At 34.6% G+C, this 23348-nt stretch overlaps 1 protein-coding gene across 2 annotated transcripts; it reads right to left on the bottom strand.

Annotated features, from left to right (window-relative positions):
• Positions 1–283: 283 nt before the first annotated feature.
• On the bottom strand, positions 284–23348 carry LOC306885599 (T-cell differentiation antigen CD6-like). Of its 2 annotated transcripts, XR_013785562.1 has the most exons (16): positions 23253–23348; positions 20715–20768; positions 19679–19939; positions 17437–17712; positions 15315–15626; positions 13542–13853; positions 12074–12133; positions 11690–11824; positions 9824–9940; positions 9621–9740; positions 7882–7956; positions 7102–7185; positions 6858–6992; positions 1343–1420; positions 946–1138; positions 321–760 (listed from the first exon to the last, which is right to left on the bottom strand). XR_013785562.1 is itself a non-coding variant. In XM_079442244.1 (15 exons), the coding sequence occupies exons 1-15, from the start codon at positions 23302–23304 to the stop codon at positions 1002–1004; spliced, it is 2208 nt and encodes a 735-aa protein (XP_079298370.1). In that variant the 5' UTR covers positions 23305–23348; the 3' UTR covers positions 284–1001. The 2 variants fall into 2 exon arrangements, 1 of the variants encoding a protein (XP_079298370.1); XM_079442244.1 differs by having other exon boundaries at positions 284–1138.

Here is a 23348-nt window from a genome sequence, read left to right as displayed (position 1 = left end):
TTTTGAACGAAAGGAACATGAGTGTGGCTCACAAATAAGTTCCACACAAGGGTTAACCTAATGCCTAACATGCTAAAAACAATATTAATGTTTCCAAAATATTTGACTTAACCCCAGCCAGGGATCATTTTTATTTTGATTCATTCTGAGCAAAATATTTTTTTCTGTTCCAGAGGTCTCCTTTCCAAAAAGCATCCAGTTAGAACAAAAATAAAAGGACACTTAATGTTATAATGAGAGTACATTGTGCTAATACACTTTGAAAATAACAATAACATCAGATCGATCACTTAAGTGTTTGCATTTATTTTATTTTTTTTCAGAGACCGATTCAGTCATAACCAAAACATTTCATGTGCATGTCATCAGTTACAGATGTTGCTTACAGCGCCTTTGATTAATATGGTCATATCTCATTATTTTGGTGTCTATGGTGGTCACAGCCCAGTCATCGGTCCTTGTAAGCATATAGAAATTCAGAGAAAATTGTTTGTATATGTAAATATTTGTACTTGGTATGGACTTAATGTACCTACAGTGACAGTAAAATTTGCTTAAGCATTTGTGATAAAGTTTAATTGTACTACTTAGAAGCAGATATGAATGAATAAAGAAATAACACTGAAAATACTGAAAGAAAAATGATATACTGTAAAATGATTCTCAGGTATGGTTTCTAATACTGTAATTGTAGTACAGTCAGAATATTTCTCACTGTACACTCTTAAAAATAAAGGTGCTTCGTGATGCCATAGAAGAACTTTTTTTTTGTCTAAATGGTTCCATAAAGAACCTTTAACATCTGCAGAAACTTTCTGTTTCAGAAAACTTCGGAGTATAAAAAGGCAAGAAAGAGATGGTTCTTTAAAGAACCTTTGACTGAATGGTTCTTTGTGGAACCAAAAATGGTTCTTCTATGGCATCGCTGTGATTATTTCCCCATACATTATTCATCACCATTATTTTTAAGAGTGTAAATGTAGCCACATCACAGTCTCTAGCTAATGTAAGTGACTAGGTTGTTGCAAATAATTGCCAATGTCATCATAGTCACTTTCTGAACAGACTGCTTCATTATCATAGCTGACGGGTGAGTACAGTGGGGAGTCCTCTCTGCTGCCGCCCTCTTTATCTAGCTCTGACCATGAAAGATAAACCAAAGAAAATTACATATTAGTGCAATAAACTCAAAACATTACCAAAAACTCATGGTTTGAGGTAAAGAGGGTTGCATGCTGCAAACAGTAAACTGAATAGACCATTGTGAAACATCTCAACAAACCATTAAGACATCAGTTTGGCGTGTAAATGTATATTAATTGCTGCTGGTAGACACACACACCTTGGTAACTGAAGGCAGGATCTGTGGTGGGGCCCAGGAATGACCTTCCGGATCCCTGCTTCAAGAAATCTGCATTATCTGAGTAACATTTGGAACACTGTTATACATATTGTTATACAGTATATACATATACTATAAATACATATATATCCTAGTAGTCCACATTTGAAGTGGATCAAAGCCTTTCATCAAAATTGTCCTAAAACCTTGTCTTAGGACAACTTTGGTGAATTTTTTTGATCCACTTCAAATGTTGACTACTGTATACATATATACATGTTATATATAAACTGTTATGAATGTATATCTCAGAAACAACAGGCAACTACTTCAAAATCCTTAAGTATCAGTTCTGCGTTTAACCCTCCTAAGCTTTTCAAAAATTGAATACATATACACACAGTATCGTGGTGCAAAGTCAACGATCTTAAGAGTAAAGATTCAGAGATATTGGCGCTTTGTAAAGAGCAGAGAGCCAGTTGTGTTTTCTGTGTTATTTTGACACTTCTGTCTGTTTCAGTTCAGTGTCAGGATCCGGATATTCCTGCTCCATGTTTTTTCGTGAATTTCTTCATCCACGTTTCATGTGCTTATGTGTTGTTTCGCTTGAGCACATTTGTTTTCATTGGCTAGTTGTTCTTGTATCCTCACGTCTGGAGTGAGCGATACAAGAACTATCATTTATGTGCTTTGTGAAGAAGTCTTGACCTTGCCTTCTTGATATCACATTATTGTTTAATTTGCCCCACCTGCCTTCCCTTGTTACCCTCACTACCTTCCCTACATATTCATGTGCATTGCTGTGCCAAATCATCTCCTAGTCTTGTGCCTTCCATGTCCTATTCCTATGGAAGCAGAAAATGACAATAGTTTTTGAGACATAAAGCATGCTGAATTCCACAAATCGAAAAAAAGACACATTGCAATTAACAGTGCTTTCATTTTAATGCCTTGTATTTCCAGGGCTTGCATTTTTAGGTCCTGAAATTTAACATAGTTGTTTATTTAAGCTGTGAATATTTCAATTCAAAATATTTCACACACATTTTCATAATTAAAAATTCAATAATTCATATTCACCTTACAGAATTCACTTCCAAAATATTCAGTCTGTTTAAAAATGCGATGTATAATATTAGACAGGCAAATTTCGGTCATTTTATTTCATTTTCCAAATTCGCTGCCACAAATTCAGTGGTTAAAATTCGGCAGAAAATTCAGCGTTGCACATCCGGGACCCGCAGGAATAGCAGTAGAGCACCGATGCATGATCTCCAGCTGCTGTCAGCCGCTCACCAGCAGGTGGCGCAAGCGGCTGTTGATGAAGGCCATATGTGGCTCAAGACGTTCATTTACAAAACTGATTTGCAGAAATGGAGCAAGCGCTAAGTAGAAGTTTTGATTATCGGGGCCTTTATTTCGTTGCTTAGTTTCTGTAACGTTGTATCATGGCTTGTGTGACGCTGTGCTGTAATACTGGGTTACCCCTCATACATCACACTCCAGGATTCCCCAACGACGCGTAACACTCCTCAGTGATACAACTAATACAGTGATATAAGACCTCAGATCTCAGAACACACTTTACTGATGATTATGTGAACTATATCGACAGTTAAGCAGATGTAGAATATGAACGAACGCGCAAGGTTCCCTCAGAAATCGGTTAAAGAAAACGCATTATGCGGCTCAGTAGCAATGACTTCTGGCCGTTTGATAATACCTAAAATATCAAAATCGACTGCGGGCGGCAGATCCTTTTCCTATTTAACACCCAAACTCTGGAACAATCTACCTAACACTGTTCGGGAGGCAGACACTCTCTGTCAGTTTAAATCTAGATTAAAGACACATCTCTTTAACCTGGTTTACACATAACACACTACTACACTTCTATTATTCAAATCCGTTAAAGGATTGTTAGGCTGCATTAATTAGATCAACCGGAACCGGGGACACTCCCCATAACACATGATGTACTCGTAACATCATAAGAAGAATGGCATCTACGCTAATATTTGTCTGTTTCTTTCTTATTCTGTTTCTCAGTCCGTGTCTGGATCAGATGGTGGATCGGCGCTGGGAGATGATGTCTGCGGCCTTGATCGTCGGCGGAGGCCGGACACCTGGATTAGCCCCAGGGACATATCCCCAGTGAAGACCTCAACTTAAATACAATAAAACTAAAAATAAAACAAAATAACTAAAAACATAATAAAATACCTAACTACATAATACTATTGTTAGAAATTGCAACAATATAAAAATAGAAATATAATACATTTATACATTTAAAATTTTACAATAATTTTTACAATAAAGTTTACAAATAAACAATAATATCCTGGCCAGAGGAGAACTGCCCCCCCGACTGAGCCTGGTTTCTCCCAAGATTTTTTTCTCCATTCTGTCACAGAGAGAGTTCTGGTTCCTTGCTGCTGTCGCCTCTGGCTTGCTCAGTTGGGGACACTTCATTTCTAGTGATCATCGTCAATTTGATTTCACAGATACTATTTAAACTAAACTGAGCTAGACAATGACATCACTGAATTCAATAATGCCTTTAACTGAAAATTGAGTGTTTAATCTTATTATTATACATTACTGACACTCTATCCTCCAATTTGATACTCTTAAGTGCTTTGACACAATCTGTATTGTTAAAAGCGCTATATAAATAAAGGTGACTTGACTTGACAATAACAGCTATTATTAGGCTTGTTTGAGATGCGCCTTGCCTCGCCTGATGAAATAAGCTAAGATCAGGCAAGACGGACAGTTATGACCTCTAGAAGTAGAACAGATAGCTACGAAATCAGCGGGTATTGCGTTATTCTCACTCATGTGCTGTGCTGCTGATAAACGTGATATAGCCTAATTTCAGTTCTGTTGCTTTTATATGAATATTATATGATGAACAAGACACTCAATGTGCTTGCTATTTAATCCCATACGAAAGAAAGGTGTATTTATCATTCATTTCTAATATTGTATTTTTAATATGACAACAATCACATAGCTCACATGTGAATAGACATTTTCACATGTGAGATATGTTTTAAGCAGACGAGCCCAGAATATGAGCCCACAACCAACAAGTTTCACCAAACCATTTTTCTCTCATAGAAAACCAAGCGCGGTAGTTATTTACACCAAGTGTGAAGTAATAATTTATTTAATTATTTAAATTTAATTATTAAATTTCAATAATTTATTCAAATTAATGTTTACAGTAAATAAATAATTTACTCAAACTGACTAAATAAATACTGCAAATATCTCACCTTAGACAATACTTTCCCTAAGTATGCACATTACACAAATATTTTTAAGAAACAAATTACAGTAATTCACCAAAATGGAATTGTCTTGCTCCAAATGTTGTATGTTACTCGAGACCAGACTGACTTACTACAGTTTAAATTTTGCCAACATCTTCCTCACTGTACATGCAGTATATAATTATTCTTAAGAAATTACTGTAATTCACAATTCATTTTTTTGCTCCAAAGTTTGTAGTACATTCCTAGTGACTAGACTGACTTACTATAGGTGACATTGTGCTAATACCTCCCTTAATGTACATAAAGAACATCAATATTTTATACTACAACCTTCGGAACATGAACAATTCCTTTTTCGGGTCTTACAGATTTTTTTGTTGTTGTTTTTTTAAATAATTGTAAATTGTACATACAGTAAGGGAGATATTGGCAAAATGTCAACGTACTACAACCTGTGTAACATGAAAAACCCTTTTGTAGTTTTAAAAATATATATGTTTGTGTACTTTTCATACCATAAGGGAGATATTGGCAAAATCTAACCTGTAGTATGTCAGTTTTGTACCTAGCAACATACTACAACTGTTGGAACATGAGGAAAATTAAATAATTTCCAGGGATTTTTTTATATGTAAATAATTGTGTACTGTAACATATATAAAAAGGGCGGTATTGGCAAAATCTCATCTGTAGTAAATCCCTATGTGTGTTATTTTAAATGTTAAAAGACGGCCCTTTAGGTGCAAAAGCGCGTCAATGCTTTCTCCGGTTTACATTTGCAGCAACAATACACCTAGGCGATTTTGAACTCCTTTTTTATGTCAATATAAAGTGGTTGCTTACTGTTGAAACTAATCCTGGTATTGATATATTTGTAGGATTGTCGACTCTATAGATCAGTGGTAAGGGAAAGCAATGCAAATGCAGCGTGTTGCGTTCTTCTGACCTCATTTACTTGCCTGTATATAGTTCACATAATCATCAGTAAAGTGTGTTCTGAGATCTGAGGTCTTATATCACTGTATTAGTTGTATCACTGAGGAGTGTTACGCGTCGTTGGGGAATCCTGGAGTGTGACGTATGAGGGGAACCCCAGTATTACAGCACAGCATCACACAAGCCATGATACAACGTCACAGAAACTAAGCAACGAAATAAAGGCCCCGATAATCAAAACTTCTACTTAGCACTTGCTTCATTTCTGCAAATCAGTTTTTGTAAATGAACGTCTTGAGCCACATATGGCCTTCATCAACAGCCGCTTGCACCACCTGCTGGTGAGCGGCTGACAGCAGCTGGAGATCATACATCGGTGCTCTACTGCTATTCCTTCAGGTCCCGGATGTGCAACGCTGAATTTTCTGCCGAATTTTAACCACTGAATTTGTGGCAGCGAATTTGGAAAGTGAAATAAAATGACCGAAATTTGCCTGTCGAATATTATACATTGCATTTTTAAACAGATTGAATATTTTGGAAGTGAATTCTGTAAGGTGAATATGAATTATTTAATTTTTAATTATGAAAATGTGTGTGAAATATTTTGAATTGAAATATTCACAGCTTAAATAAACAACTATGTTAAATTTCAGGACCTAAAAATGCAAGCCCTGGAAATACAAGGCATTCAAATGAAAGCACTGTTAATTGCAATGTGTCTTTTTTCGATTTGTGGAATTCAGCATGCTTTATGTTTCAAAAACTATTGTCATTATTCTGCTTCCATGCTATTCAGCTTTGCCCTGCCTTTTACCCTATAGGGGAGTTTTTGTTTGCTAATGTTTAGAAATTTTAAACTAAAGTCCATCTAACTCTGCACCTGAGTCTTCACTATTCCTCACACCAAACCTCTAGTACTACATGTGGTTAATTAGTATTACTCAATAATTGTTTGTGTAATTACACAGTAACATGGACACCTTAAAATAAACTGTAAGAAGAAAGTCATGCAGTTTTGGAATGACGATTATATTACGAAGCAAAACACAAAAGTGTTTATTATAACGTCACTTAGTGTCCAAGTGTCCACCTACGGATGCTTAGACCCTCACAATCAAGGTACAAATTCGAAAAAATAAATAAATGTGTGTATATATGTATAAGTGTGTATAAGTCATACTGTTGGACTAAAATGACCTGCATGGCATGTGTACACATGTGAATATAGCAGTCTGTATATTGCTCAATTCTTCAAAAAAAATTTTGAATGAAAAGCTTGGGACATTTAATACCTGTGGTTTGTAGACGGTCTCTGTCTTCCCCTGTATTTTCATAGCATTCAGCAGACTCCTGTGAGCACAGGTCCTGTGCATTTGTGTTTTCATAGCATTCTCCTGAAGAGGTGCAGGATGACTCAAACGTGTCCACTGAGAGAGAGGTGATGAGAATACTCACTGTAGCCTAATCAAAGACTTTTATGTGTAATTTAATTAATAATATCTCTTCAGTCAATGGTTTGTTATGAACAGTTCTCACCACTTGTAGCAGACCCACGCATCTGCTGTGCCTTACGATCAGAGATGTGCTGGTATCCTCCCACTGCGACCTCTGCTGGGACGGCTGAGACCAAACCATGTTTATGAGCGATTACAATCTTTTTCAGCTGCTTACACACATTTTCAAAACTTTGCCTCTTTTTTTCAAAACTTTACACACAAATCCAAGAATTGCACACATAAAATGCAAAATGCCTCACATCTCTTGCAAAATGAAGCACCGCATTCAAAATATCACAAACACATCTCAAAAGCAAAATATTAATTCCTGTTAGATTTGTGTGTGTTACATAGAGAACTGTGTGTTGTGTTTTGCAAAAAGTGTTTTATGAAATTGAAAACTGAGTCAAATTAGTGCAGATTTTGTGTGCAAGCAGTTGAAAAAAAAACCTAAAGACATTCGGATGGTGTGTTATTATAAAGTCATGTAAAGATATGTTACTGTAAAGCTGCTTTGTATTGTTAAAAGCACTATAAATAATGGTGACTTGACTTGGCTTGTTATCTGCCTATGCCAGTGTGTTAAGACTATTCATCAACAATGTTATACTTTAACATTAATCAATTATTTTAGCACTCGAGTCAGCTCCTGTGCTCAAACCCTAAAGTTACGGACAGGACAAATATGTTTACCTACAAGGCTTATAAATTAAATTAATTAGTGACCTTATGAAAGGACATTTTGAATGTATGTAGAGTAAATTGGATTTTGATTTCATGTTGATGTTTTACTGAATAATAGAAACCTTTCCCTTCTTACCTTCCTCCATCACACTGTTCAGGTTTGTGCTCTTCACAGCAGGCCGTTTCCCATCTGCACTGTATCGCATTGAGTCTAGAGAAGAAGAGGAGAGACGTCTCCTTACAGCATGCTTACTGCTTTCATCTACAGAGAAATCAAATCTAGAAACACTTATTGTTCTGACGTACAGTAGGTGAGACTGGGGATGGTTGGACCCATTTTTACTTTAACCTCTGTAAAGTACTGAATGTTGCAGTATTTAGGCCTATTTTAAGTTATTCATCTGTGCACACCATCATTTTTTTAAACCATGGGCTATTATGATAATATTATATGATGGAAATTATGCTATGTTACATTCCTTCTTAGATCATGTTCTTATTGACGCTAAATAATGTTAGTTGAATTTAATTAAGAAATATTTGGTATATGTAGAAATTTACATAAGCCAAGATTTTAAACCAGTTTAGAAGTAGTGTACTGTTAGTGTTGACTTGTGTAATGTTAATATACAGTATAATAATCTTATTTCAGTGTCACTGCTGAATAAACCGCTAGCAGACACAGACGATCATGTATTTTCCCAACTTTTCTGAACTGAATAGTAAAATAAACTCGTGGTGTCTTCATGTGTGATGGAAATCTCATTATTTGTGAACTGATCAATCGAATTTGACTATATATTTTACTAATCAAATTGTACTATAAAAACATACTAAAACATAAAGACATAAAGTAAACTAAACATAAAGTAACTTTCCCAACACTGCTAGCAATTTTATCGGTAACAATTTATAATAACTGCACGCTATGAATCATTAGTTAAGCGTTAGAAAACAGTCAGTTCATCCTTATAAAGCATTGTTCCAACATTAATAGTCATTAGTAAGCAGTTTATAAATGCAGCTATAAATGCCTTGTTCTTGATTTATAAGCATATCTATTACAAAGCAGATTTAAAGACTCAGTTATCTTCCTAACAGGAAATAAACAAACACAACACAGAGGGATACACAGAACTCAGAAATATTTATTTCAAGATGCAAAAAAAAATGAAACTGTACAATTTCATTTTTATTTTAAGTTTTGTTCTATTAAAATTTTTTTTTGCATCTTGAAAAAATATTTCTGTGTTATTCTGTATCCCTCTGTGTTGTGTTTGTTTAACTTTCTGTTTGGAAGATAAATGAGCCTTTAAATCTGCTTTGTAAATGCTTTACAAGATATAAATATTCCTCACTTTAGATGAGCTCACACAAATAGATGACTGGCAACTACTCAATGTTTTATAACTACCTGACTTAATCATGAATTACAGCAAGAATATGTGTTAATAAGCATTTATTAACACACTGAGCAGCTATCATCATGTCTAAATAATACGATTTATGAATGTACATTTAAATAGTTTATTAATCATTTACTTACTGATCTTATGAACCACTGACAACTCCTAAATAACTGGATTTGTAAGTAATCATTTAGAAATAATCATTAATAAACTAAGAAAATACAATTATTAAACATTATAGACATGCTCAAGAACAAAACATGTATAGCTGTATTTATAAACTGCTTACTAATTAATGTTGGAACGATGCTTTATAAATGATGGATTGACTATTTACTAATGCTTAACTAATGATAATTCATAGTGTGCAGTTATTATAAAGTTACCATTTTATCCCCATACCTGCAACCATCCCGGCTCTCTCCTGCGTTCTCAGTATTGTCCATAGCACTTAACAATGACTAACTTTGAAAAGTGGACAAAGGAAAAGCCGTTTCCGGACTGATGTCATGTTGCTCGTAGTCTGTGTCGTACGATCCGCTCTCAACGCTACTCTGAGCCCAGATACGCTGAGGAGATACGGGAACTACAAGGGCACAGAGAAAACAGTTCACAAATACAGAAACAAACGTCGAGCAGAGAGTAAAGCACAGAGTGAAACACACTCACCCTCAGCATCACTGCTGTTGTTTGTGACTTTGACGAGATGCACAGACTCTCTGTAGTTGTTTTCCTCTGCTTCAGCCGGGGCCTGCAGGTTCATGTATCTCTTCTGGGCCGCAGCAGCTAACAACGAGGGGAAACACACAACTGGCTCAGTTTTACATTTCAAAGGTGTTTGAATTGTATTGTGTAAAATGTCATTTCTTATTTTTTATTTAATTCATTTTGCCGTTGATTATGGACATGCTCTTGACATGTTTTGTGAGATTCATCTCTCACATCTCACAAAGGTATTGATGGGCAGCGTTGGGGAGTAACTATTACATGTAATGGAATTATGTCATTTAATTACAAAATAAATGTAATTGTAATTAGTTACAGTTACTGAGAAAAAATATGTAATTAAATTACAGTTACTTATGAACATGTTAACGATTACAAATGGGCCTAACATCTGAATATTTTCACAGACACATACAGGTTTAATTGATTTCTGTCATAAATTGCAGTGACTGCTCTAAAATATCTAAAACTCCAATGTTTCAAGATTATAGGACACAGAATAGGACACATGCTTATTCAATAACTGTTTTATTTTCCACTTGGGTTAATGCTTTATTTTTTTAAATTAGCAGATTTTTTCCAAGGCATTGTTAGATGCCAGTGTTTCCTATCTATGCAAATATTTGATTTCAAAACCGGTATCATAGCTATTACAGTTTTTTTCAACAGCTTACACACAAAATCTTTACTTGTCACAGTTTCTGAAAGCTGGCACTCAAACAGCAGAAGCACATACCAAATCTGCAGAACCAGACACTAATTCTCGGCCTTTGACTCAGTTTTCAATTTCATAAAACACTTTGGTTACACTTTATTTCGATAGTCCAGTTTAAACATTCTACTAACCATAAGTAACTTTGTAACTACGTGTCAACTGCATGTCTACTAACTCTCAGTAGGGTAGGTTTAGGGTTAGCAGAGTAAGTTGAAATATACTTGCAAAGTTTCTAATAGTCAGTATTTTGTATGTTGTGGACCCATCAAAATAAAGTGTTAGAAGATATTAAGCAGACAGTCTACTTATACTCTAATGACTGCTAGTTGACATGTAGATGCAAAGTTACTTACTGCTAGTAGAATATCTAAAGTGGACTATCAAAATAAAGTGTTACCAACGCTTTTTGCAAAACACAACACACAATGTAACACAAAAATCTAACAGGAAGTATCTTGATTTCTTTTTTCAAACAACCAATCAGCTTTGCAACATAAGACAAATGTTTGCTTTTGAGATGTGTTTGAGATATTTTGAATGCAATACTTAATTTTGTACTTTCAAGAGATGTGAGGCATTTTGCATTTTATGTGTGCAATTCTTGGATTTGTGTGTAAAGTAAAAAAAAAAAAAAGGCAACGTTTTGAAAATGTGTGTACGCAGTTGAAATAAACCTTTTAACGTTTTCTTGTTACGATTTTAAATCTGTATATATAAATATGTATAACCTCAGAATGATCTCAGAGTAAAACGAGGTGCTAAAGTCAGATTTTTTGGTTGTTTAAAATTTAATTATTATAATCTTAATTCAAGTGAAGAAAGATTTTGAGGAGTCTGACAGTAATCAGTGTTGAATCCTACTGTAATGTTAACCCTGCCTGCTTTAAATGTTTCAAAATAATTAACGGTTGAAAATATAAAAAATTTAGAAAATAAATTTAGTGTAAATTTACTACATTTTGAATAGGGTAACTTGTAATCTGTAACCTATTACATTTCCAAAGTAACCTTCCCAATACTGTTGATGGGTCCCACAGGATTTTCTGCCTACAGTTCAGTGAAAGAGTTGAGTGTTGCTGTAAGTTTGCACCCACCTTTCGTCTTTTTATCATGATGACACAAGAGGATATTTGTGATAACTGCAATCAAAAGCAAGAAACCAAGAACAAAACACCCCAGTTGCTCTGAAGTCGGGACGAATCCAGGTGGTTTGTCCATTGTTGCAGTCACTGGATGAAAGAAAAGAGCCCCAGACATGATGAAAGAGTGATGCTTTGACTTGCATTACACACCATTTGCATAAACACAGCCAGCCATAAACGTTATCTAATTTAATTTTTCTCTCTCTCTCTCTCTCTGCACAGCCTAACTGTGATTGTAGTAGATTCACTTTACAATCTATTAAATAAGGGAACCTTTACAAATATTGTTTTTGAATCATCTTCAGCTTTAGGGTTGATAGAAAGGTTCAGGGTCACCTGTGGTTGCTGGTGTTGAGGTTGGTTGTGGACTGGTGGGAACAGGCAGACCAAGAGAATCTGGAAAAGAAGAAATGTTCATCTTAAAGCTGTTTTGCACAGGGTTTCTCTGAGCTGCCTCTGTGCTGCTCCCAACTCACTTTAGAGTCTAGTGTTAAAGGCAGCTTCGCTTCCGTGTAACGAGCAGCATCAGAGCGGCCTTACAGTAACATACAGTACTGTGCAAAAGTCTTAGACCACTAGTATTTTCAGCAGCTAAAAATGGTTTTGAGTCAGTTATATCTATCTTTTGCTGTAGTGTGTCAGTAGGAAATATCAGTTTACATTTCCAAACATTCATTTTGCCATTAATTGTAATAAGTGAGATTTTTGTGCTCCACACAGAGATCTGATCTGATCATCATCAGTCTGTCTGGAGTGACATGAAGAAACTGAGACAGACTGAATCCAGGAGAACTGTGTCTCCAAGACGCTTCAAGCAAGCTACCTGCAAAGCTCCTGAGAAACTCTGCTCAAGTGCACCGAGGACAAAAGCTGCTTTAAACACAAAGGATGCTCACAACAAATGTTGATTTCATTTAGTTAATAGAAGTTAATTGATAAAGAAAATATATTTATAACATAATTTTTGACAGCATCCTCATTTTACAGCATTTTTACACAAGTGCCTAAAACTTTTAACAGCACTGAAGTTTTGCATGTAGGTTTCTTGAAGTGTCTTGGAGACACAGTTCTCCTGGATTCAGTCTGTCTCAGTTTCTTCATGTCACTCCAGACAGACTGATGATGATCAGATCAGATCTCTGTGTGGAGCACAAAAATCTCACTTATTACAATTAATGGCAACATGAATGTTTGGAAATGTAAACTGATATTTCCTACTGACACACTACATCAAAAGATAGAAATAACTGACTAACAACCATTTTTAGCTGCTGAAAATACTAGTGCACAGTACTAGTGCAAAGACTTTTGCACAGTACTTTATATGTAATTATATTACTTAAAGTGGACTATAATTGCAAATTGTATGGATAAAATGCAGTAGCACCACTGATGGACAAGACGTTAGATTTTTTTTCAATATTGTTTAATATTAGTTTTATAACAACAACAGTGAACAAAAAAAAAAAGGCCAGATGACATTACAAATGACATAAGTGAATGGCATAAGATTTAAGAGCTCCAACAAAGAGGAAAAAACAGTCAAACATGAGTGGATAAAGCTTCAGGAGGCTCTAAATATAGTTTATGAGCTGTATGGACTACTTTTTTGTGTTTATTTTATAATTATTATTATTTTATTTTTTTAAATTTGACAGACATGGTCACTATGATAAGGGTCGCGCAAGGATTTATTTATTATTTTAATGTTTCACATAAGAAAATAAGATCATTTTTGTAAGCTATTGTTTTAGCTATTAAAATTTTATATGTAACATGCAAAAGCACAAAACATCTTACTTACTATTGCAGATCAGCCCAGCTGCTTTGGTACCCTCGCAAAAATGCAGGATGTTAATGAATTCCAAGCACTGCCACAGGTCTGTGCTACTCTTCAAACAGTAAAAATACCAGAGTGATCCATTTTTATGCTTGAAGCCTGGGTCAAAGGCCGTGAACTGTTTGACCTCTCCACAGTTCAGCATATTACAGGCCATCGTGCCTTCTAATTTCTGCCAGCACGAGTCACACACTGTCCCCCAGCTGCCATTGCGATGGACCTCCACTCTCCCAGAGCATCGGTCCAGACCTCCTGTCAGTCGCAGAGCCTTGTATTCTTCATTCAAACGAGAGAAGATGTGTGATCAGACACATGCAATGAGAAAAATCACAAAATCACTTTAACACATACAATACATCAGTGTCACCCTTAACACAGAGTAGTTTGATCTGTTTGGTTGGCTTTTTTTGACCATAACAGCTTTTGTTATTCTGCAGTTGGGATCGAGCAACAAGTTTTGAAGAGGAAATAATTAAATAATTAGATCATGTTTCATGAAGATATTTTGTAAATTTCCTACCGTAAATATCAAAACTTAATTTCTGATTAGTAATATGCATTGCTAAGAACTTAATTTGGACAACTTTAAAGGCGATTTTCTCAATATTTACATTTTTTTTTTGCAGTTATATCTCAGCCAGATATTGTCATATCCTAACAAACCATACATCAATGAAAAGCTTATTTATTCAGATGATGTATAAATCTAAATTTTAAAAAAATGACCCTTATGACTGGTTTTGTGGTCCAGGATCATATTTTGTTTTAGTTTTAAGTATTATGGCATGACTTTCAATTAACCTCTCAGTTAAACTTAGGGGTGAGAGAAATTTATCAGATCTGTGTTCAAATAGAAATTATTGGCTGAAATATGGATGCATCTGTACTGAAGTCTCTAATTAACATAATTTGAGATGTCACCTATAACTCTGTTACATGTTCCTTGTGTGTGTTTTGCCCCTGTCTGCTGTGTGCCTTGTTTGTTTCCATAGCTACCCTCATTAGTTGCCATAGAAACTCATTGGACCACACCTACTACTTCTTAGTTTCCATAGCAACTCATTGGTTCCTTGTGTTCTCCTGTGTATAAATCGCCCTTGTTGTTGAATGTTTTTTTTCTATTATTTTTATTAAATTATATAATACAACAATTTCTTACATTTGGTGGTTACAAGCTGATATATGAGAGACAATAAACAAACAAAATAAAGCAAAGCAAACAACTATGATGCACCAGCACAATCTGCAGATTTGCCCATCAAACTAATAAATGACTCCCACATGCTCAAAAAAACATGCTCTTTCTTTTCCTTAATAAAATGAATCCTTTCCAAATGCAATATTTTTCCCAACTCCATGATCCTCATATCAAACGTTGGCACTGCCTCAGACTTCCAATTTTGTAAAATCAAACGTTTTGCAAGTAACATGCTGAGGGCAACAGCTTGTACTTCCAGTTGTTGAATGTTATTGTGTCATTCTGTTCCTCGTTTCCCCCGTGTTTTGGTTCATTGTTTGTCCATGTTTTGATATTAACCCAGACAGCAACATAGTGTTGGCCCAGATCCAGCCCACATCTAGCCCATGTGACATCCATGCGGGCCAGATGTGGGCCAGATGTGGGCCAGATGTGGGCCGATACTGCTTGCTGTCTGGGAAACTGCCTGCATTTAGATCCACATTCCCTGCCTGCCTACTTCATCCTAAAGCTCATAACAAACACATAGCGTCACGTACCTGAGCAAACCACGCTTGCATCCTCCTTATGTCCGCAGTCATGTCCATCCGTAATCGCTGGGCATTCCCATAAGCTCCTCTCTTTTCCAGTGCAGTTGAGCTCATCCATGTGTATGAGGCCTGTGCCCTGGCCGTACGGCTCACCCTGCCCGCTGACAGACAACGCGTACCCGCAGCCCAGCTGTGCACACACCACATGTGCATCGTCCATATCCCATCCATCATCACACACTGTGCCCCAGGAGCCCCTCCACACCTCCACACGCCCCCCGCAGCGATGACTGCCCCCCTCCAACCGAACGGCAGCATTGCCTGAAGAACCAGACGCAAAATTTAGACAATAAAAATAAAATTTACATGATACAGACATATAGAAATCTTCACATATAAACTAAAACTGTGTATAATAATGCATTTACTAGAATGTTTATGAAGAATGTTTACTAAAAGGTTTTACATTTAGTCATTAAGCAGACGCTTTTATCCTAAGCGACTTACAAATGAGGAAAATAGAAGCAAACCAACAAAAGAGCAACAACATGCAAGTGCCATGACAAGTCTAGCCTAACACAGTGCACGTAGGAAGATGTTTTATATTTAATATACATGAATATATACATATGAAAAGAAACAAATTGGGAATGAGTGGTTAGAGGGTCTTTTTTGTATACTAAATAAAAATAAAAGATAGAATAGAAAAAGAATAGAGAAAGCTAGTTTTAGAGGCCTTTTTTTCAAGAAAACAATCAGGTTGAAAATGAACAGAGAGGGTCAAGTAAAGATGGAAGAGATGTGTTTTCAGCCGATTCTTGAAGATGGCTGAGGGCTCGGCTGCTGGGATTGAGTTGGGCAGGTCATTCCCCCAGGAGGGAATATTTAATGTAAAAGTCCGTGAAAGTGTTTTTCTGTGTCTTTGGGATGATACAATAAAGCTCTGTTCACTTGAAGAACGCAAGCTTCTAGAGGCACATAAGTCTGAAGTACTGAATTTAGGTAAAGGGGTGCAGAGCCAGTGGTGGTTCTGTAAGCAAACATTAATGCCTTGAATTTAATGCGAGCAGCTATTGGTAGCCAGTGCAGATTGATAAACAGAAGTGTGACGTAGCTAGATGTTACGACTTAGACACCACACCGTTTTAAAAGTAGAAATGTGCAGCTTGTAAAGTGCACTAATAATTTTTCCATACAAAAATATTTGCTATTAGAAATAACATTGTCTAATTATTTATTTTCTAGCTGGACTTACTCGAGGGTGAGTAAATGATGACAGACTTTTCATTTTAGGGTGAACTAACCCTTTAGAGGGTTTTTTTAGCTTTACACGGTGAAGCAGAAAAATTGCATGTCATTTTGCACAGACATTTTGTTTCACATGTATAATGTGTAAGTTATATTATGATTTCAAAATATTGTGTATTTAACAGCATATCCAGGTGCAGTGTTGCATATATGGTAAAAAAAATATATATTGTGTGTGACCAAAATATGTTTTAAATATATGCCAAAAATATTTTAAACAGTGAAGCTTAATGAAATATATTTTTTGAAATAAAAAAATATATTTAGTTTCAACCCCCATAGACCAAAACATATTTCAAAATGTATTTAGGGGTAAAAACTATGCATTTCCAATCTTACAGTAGACTAGGCTAAATACAAATTATATATATAGTTTTATATCATTGTATTATATAACATTGTAAAGTATGTTCTTTGCTGAATTTTATTCGAATGTGTTATATGTTCATACGTGTTAAACAACAAATAAAGTTTTTCTTTAAATGTGACATACATGAATGTATTTTCTTGGATTAAAATGTATAGCACAAAATATATTTATGTTATTAATGTATATTAAATGTTTTTAACATATATTTAAAAAAATATACTAAAGATTGGTCCAAAAATATATTGGTATAAAATTATAAAATACACTTTTTTTATATATATGTATTTTGAGATACGTTGAAAAATATTGAAAGTCCTTTCCTGTAAAAATGCATTTTTCAGTTTACATTTTCAGTTGATATAACTGGTACTGAACCCAGAACATTTCTTTAAATAAATATACTGTCACTGATTTCATAACCATAACATGATGATGGAAAATGTACCGACTTACCACATTTAACTTCAGAAAGGACTGAGCAACTGGAGTTAATAACCTCACTACAGTTCTTCAACTGATAGTTGTGATAAACACAGTTTGTGAGACAGATCGTGTTTAATCCCGCTCTGCTTTGATTGAGACTGTAGACCTGTCCACAGCCAAGCTTGTGGCATATCTCACTGGACACACTGTGGACAGTGTCTTCAGGCAGAGACACAGAAGATTTCGGGTCTGGGGATTTGATAATCCAGGAACATGGGCTAGATTTTTGAGCCACAAAGGGAGAACCTGCGGGTAAAAGAAAAAGATTTCGCGTTCAAAACTCAAGAATTGAATAAGATGCAAATTCACTTAAATAAATAAATGTTTTAAATTATTTATTTATTTTTAAAATATTTAAATAAATAAATATTTTTTTAAAAATAAGTATATATTTTAAAATATATATATTTAAAAAAAATAAATGTTACAACATTAAAAATGTACTTCTTTGAAATATCTGCAATTATGCATCTCATTTATCATCATTATTTTTCTTTTATTAATTTATTTAAACTACATTTAAAACAGAAGCAAATACAATTTCATGCAATGCATTCCAGCCTATAGACCAGGCACGCGCAGAAGGGGGGGCTTTAGGGGCACTTTTGAATAATTTTTAATAAACTCACAATTATTCAAAAGTGCCCTTCTCAGACAAATACCAAAGATATTGTAGTCAATAAAACAAAATGCATTTGAATTATAATTAACATGACAATGTGTAAAAAACGGTAACTAATCGCTCAAAAGTCAGAAACTTCCTGTTTATTTTTTACATATCTGTCAATCTGAGGCGTTGCTATGGGATGCGTGCGTTTTGCTCGACTGACTGTGGAACAGTCTGCTCAGAAACCTCGGCTCTCAAATATAGTTTGTTCAGTGAGTGGTACTTGTAAATTGTAAAATGTATAATCATCAAATATAGTCTGTCGACTTAATTACAAATCTATATATGATATATTTTAGAATATTACATAATTCATCGATGCCCGTTTGTCATGTATAATACACCAACCAATCATGATCTGGCTGTTCAAATTCAAAGTTCAAATCTCATTGGACAATAATGTGAAGTGGAGCAGTCATTTTCCATTCTTATTCATAAAACCGTTGAAAATTGCATGGGACAGACAAGCTTATTTGTGGAGCGATCTGGATCTGCGGTTTGTCTCATTTTATAAATCAAATTACATCTCTGAGAAAATAGATGCTAAATGACTACAAAAGCATGGCACAATGCAATAATGGTAATCAGTATTCAATTCACTACATTTATGTATGATGCACCGTTTAGTATTTCATGAAACTATCATAGTTAATGAAGCCCAAGTGCCACCTACATACCTACAGGCGCATTATGTGAAGTGTAGGATGAGATGAAAGGACTTTATTATATTAGCATAATTGTGCAGCATTATGAAAGTGTCTTATGCTCACCAAGCCTGCATTAATTTGATCAAAAATACAGAAAAACTATAATATTGTGAAATATTCTTACAATTTTAAAGAATGTTCATCTATTTTAATATACTTTAAAATATAATTTATTTCTGTGATTCAAAGCTGAATTTTCAGCATAATTGCTCCAGTCTTCAGTGCATGATCCTTCAAGAAATCATTATAATATACTGATTTATTATCAATATTGGAAACAGTTGTGCTGCTTTTTATTTATTCATTTGTTTATTATTATTATTTTTAATTTTTTTGGAACCTGTGATACTTTTTTGAGGTTCATAATAAATATTAAATAAACAAAATGAAAACAAAAACAGCATTTATTCAAAATAGAGATGTCTTCTAACAATATCAATCTTTACTATCACTGTTTCTATCAATTTAGCAAATCTTTGATGAATGAAAACTAATTTCTTTCAAAAAAAAAAAAACTGACCTCAAGTATTTCACCATATATTGTAACAAAAGTTATGTTTTAAAAAATTCTGTGCTTTTTAAACTTTTTATTAATCAAATAATCCTGAAAAAAGTATCACAGGTTTCCAACATTGATAATAAATCAGAATTGCATAAAATGTATTTCAAAGTATATTAAAATTTCAATCAAATAAATGCAGGCTTAATAACTATAAGTGACTTCTTGCAAAAATATAAAATAGTAAGTTATCCAGACTTTTGATCTATGATTTAATTTTTTTATTTTTTACATTGCCCTTATTTTACATGCTCTATTTCACTTCCCACCAGTTCTTACCGCAAATGACCTCAGAAAGCATCATGCAGTGGCTTCTCACAGTCTGACTGCAGTTTCTTAGCTCAGAGTCACTGTAAAGGCAGCCTGTGAGACAGGTACTGTTGAATTCTGCATCATACGCCCTTGATTTATACACATCGCCACATCCCAGAGACAGACAGATCTGAGAGGAGAGATGGTTAATATCCTCCACGGCTATAACTGAAGAGGTGCTGAGGGTCCAGGAGCACGAGCCAGATCGCTGATCTGTTTGTGACACAACTGAGAATACAAGAAAATGCACCCTTTACTTTTTCAATGCATACTACTGATCTGTTAACTATAATCTTCAGTGTCTATAATTCCAATTGTCTCTGTAATATTTAATCAAAATGTAATAACTTAGCTCTGTCTTTGCTCCTTTTCTATTGAGTCTAATAATGCAAAGACTTATTGGATAATGTTAACCAATATATTTTTAACCCAAACATATTTTTTTAGCATTTGTTCTTGCTATCCCCATTGCATCAAATTTAAATAACCTGCTTCTGAAATACATCACATTATGGAAGTATCAAGTATGTGAATGACATTAAATAGCTCCGAAGTACATCTAAAATATCAAATGGATATTAGATGAGCGCACAAACATTGAACCCAATACAGCACAATGCTGCCTTTTGAGCACACAACATTAATTTAAAATAAACCACATAGTAATGGTGTTCAGATTGTAACAATAGCATGGAGCCCAACATAATCTGACGTCTTACACTCAACCTGTTTTATCTGCCACCTGTTTCAGTGCAACAAACGAGAAAAACAGTGGAAGTGAGCAAATGTGCACCACAACGAGTGTGTCACCGCAACATCCTGTCGAACTCTTCAAAGAGGTTACAAATTATGTGAAATATTCTTGACAATGCTCTAAATTTTGCATCACAACATTTAGTAGTCAACAGACTCAAAAAAGAGTAATGCACATGTAAACTACTAAAAGGAAAAAATCCATGAATATCAAATATGACATACAATATTAGGAAAGCAAATAACTCACGTCTCACATTGACCCTGACCTCAGGAGGCTCAGTAGAGATGAGACTGTCATATCCTGAAAAAAAAAGGCAAGAAACTTTACGGTCTTCATAAACTGTTGCCTCTATATTACATAGCTGGAATAATATTTTTACTAGACTAATGTGAAAGTGAGTATTTAATGAAAAATCACATGGTTCTGTTGCATTGTCTTCCAGTAACTGTCAAATTGATGTGGCCGCTGGGCGCGATCATCTCCGGTGGCCGCGTCGGAGCGGCGGGACGGTGTAAATCAGGGGTTATATACTGCACTACAGGCTACAGCGCCAGCTATTAGATTTTACTGATACTGCATATTGGAACAACTGCCTCACGGGCTGCATGAAAACGCCCGTAGTTTGCCCTCCTCTGCAGATTCTTATCTTTTTTTTTTTAAATCCCTCGCGGGCCGCCACAGGAGTGATAGCGGGCCGCAGATGGCCCGCGGGCCGTAGTTTGGACACCCCTGTGTTAGATCGTTGATTTTCCATAAAACACAAGTGCAGCTGACATCTCTGTGTTTCTGCTAAAGTTTTATTCTGTGCATCCACTGAAAGACTTAAACTAAACTACATTGCATGACAACTCAATGGATAATTACATAACGCTTACGTGCATCTTACAGAATCTGAAACATGAAAATAATTTTAACAAAATAAGGGGGTCGCAAAAATTGTTTGCTGTTTTTTAGTACTGCCTTGAATAAGATATTTCACATAGCGCACGTTTATTGTACACAAGACAAAATAATTTCTGAATTTACTAAATTGATCCAGTTTAACAGTAAATTGCTGTGATTCGAAATGCTGTGTGTCATTATGTGGATGATCTTTGACTATTTTTTTGTTTTGTTTTGTTTTGTCTGCTGAGAAGCATGTAAGTATCATATGTGGCTTCTAAATGGCAGCCCTAAATGAAAACAATATAATCTTTAAAAAAAGAGAAATATTAATATCTTCATTCTGTAAAAAAAATTACAACCACAATCACAAAGTTTTCTTGAGATTGAGCGGTTTGCACCTTTTGTAACTCCTCTGTTTTTGAGTCTCACATTTGTCCAAACAAGAGACTCATGAACAACTATCACAAAAAAAAAAAAAAGGTTGTGTGTGTGGACTATCCAGGGGACGACACACAGCATTACTAGTCAAGTGTATGCAAACTTAGAACAAGGCAATATTTATAAATTCAGTTCTTATTTAGTTTTGTGTCTTTCCTGATAAGCTTCCGGTAAGTGCACTTATCATCAGACCTACTAGAGCATGGTCAAACGTGTGGCTTTGTCAAGTGTGTTTATAGCCTGTGGTTAGACAGTCATTTATCATATTAAAAATAAAAATAAAAATTATTGAAATGCCTTACTATACAATAAAATCTCAATATATATATATTGTACATCTTATTTGTTCCTTTCATTTCCTATTTTTGACAAGAACGTATCTGCAACCTTTGTACTGTATATCAATGGCTGGTCTGTGCTCAAATTTTAAAGGGATGGTTCACTTAAAATTAATAATTCTCAATTATCAATCTATTATCATTTTCCTTTTCAAATGGTCTTACTCTAGAACCAAATTATACTTTTTTTAATTTTCATAACCATATAACTTTTTGTTAAAAAAAAGAAACACTGTGTCTACTTAATTTTTTTCCACTTACACAGACATGAAAATGAAAAAGCCTGGCGTGGTTTTTAAAGCTATTGTTATGCCTCCAGACGTCTTAAAATGCACATATGTAGATCAAGTAAAAGCTGCTTCTTTTTTTTCAGGCGGCCCCAAAAAAGACTTAATTATCAGAGCTTGCATTTCTGAAACCCTGCATATGGCCATGTTTTATAATATTATTATTATTAATATTAATAATAATAACAAACTTTATTTTCTAGCACCTTTACATCTCAAAGCGCATTGCAAGAATAAGATCAAACAAAAGAGAAATACGAGCATATAAAAGAAATGCATTCATCAAAAATAATAAAATAATAATAAATAAATAAATAAAACAAACAGAAATGACGAACAGTATAGAATCAATCACAAAATAATGTAATAAATTTGCCCTAAAACAAGTCAGTTTTATGGTAAGATTTAAAAACACAAAGAGATTTCCCTCTCCTTTTCTCAGGACAGAGACCTCCATAGCTTTAGAGCTGAAGAGAAAGCCCATTACTATAGATATTAAATTGGTTTTATTTATTTAAAACACTGCTTGATTATTTTACTGCTTTTTTTGTTTTAAAAGAAAATGTTATTTTGTTTGTTTTGTTTTAATTTAGCAATGATACATTACCTTAGTAAAAATGACAATAAAGACATTAAAATATTTGCATAAGACCTAAGAAATTTTAGCGTACCAAACCAACATATTATAATAATTTCTAACTAGCTGTTGAGAATGGATATTTACCATAAGACAAATATAATTTTGTAAACAAAGAATATTATTAAATATTAAAAAGCATTATTAAAATTCTGATCCCAAAAATTTCAATGAGATAGATAGAGAGATAGATAGATACCTTGTATTAAAGCAACAGTTTGGATGATGGTTATGACCTTTAGGGTCTCCATTCTTCATGAGGGTTGTGTTCAGTACTGCTGTGCTTTCACTCTCT

This window comes from Barbus barbus (assembly GCF_936440315.1).
Source record: "Barbus barbus genome assembly, chromosome: 19".
NCBI lineage: Eukaryota > Metazoa > Chordata > Actinopteri > Cypriniformes > Cyprinidae > Barbus > Barbus barbus.
Note: the sequence above shows the minus strand (reverse complement) of the source record. Positions and strands in the feature narration are given on the sequence as shown.

Excerpts from the sequence above, each read along its gene's own strand:
- LOC306885599 (XM_079442244.1), bottom strand. The coding sequence starts at position 23,304 with ATGGAGACCCTAAAGGTCATAACCATCATCCAAACTGTTGCTTTAATA. Across the intron at positions 7,957-9,620 it reads TCCTTTGTCCACTTTTCAAA|ACTCAATGCGATACAGTGCA; the intron begins GTTAGTCATTGT and ends CTTCTTCTCTAG. Across the intron at positions 1,421-6,857 it reads AGACCGTCTACAAACCACAG|ATAATGCAGATTTCTTGAAG; the intron begins GTATTAAATGTC and ends AATGTTACTCAG.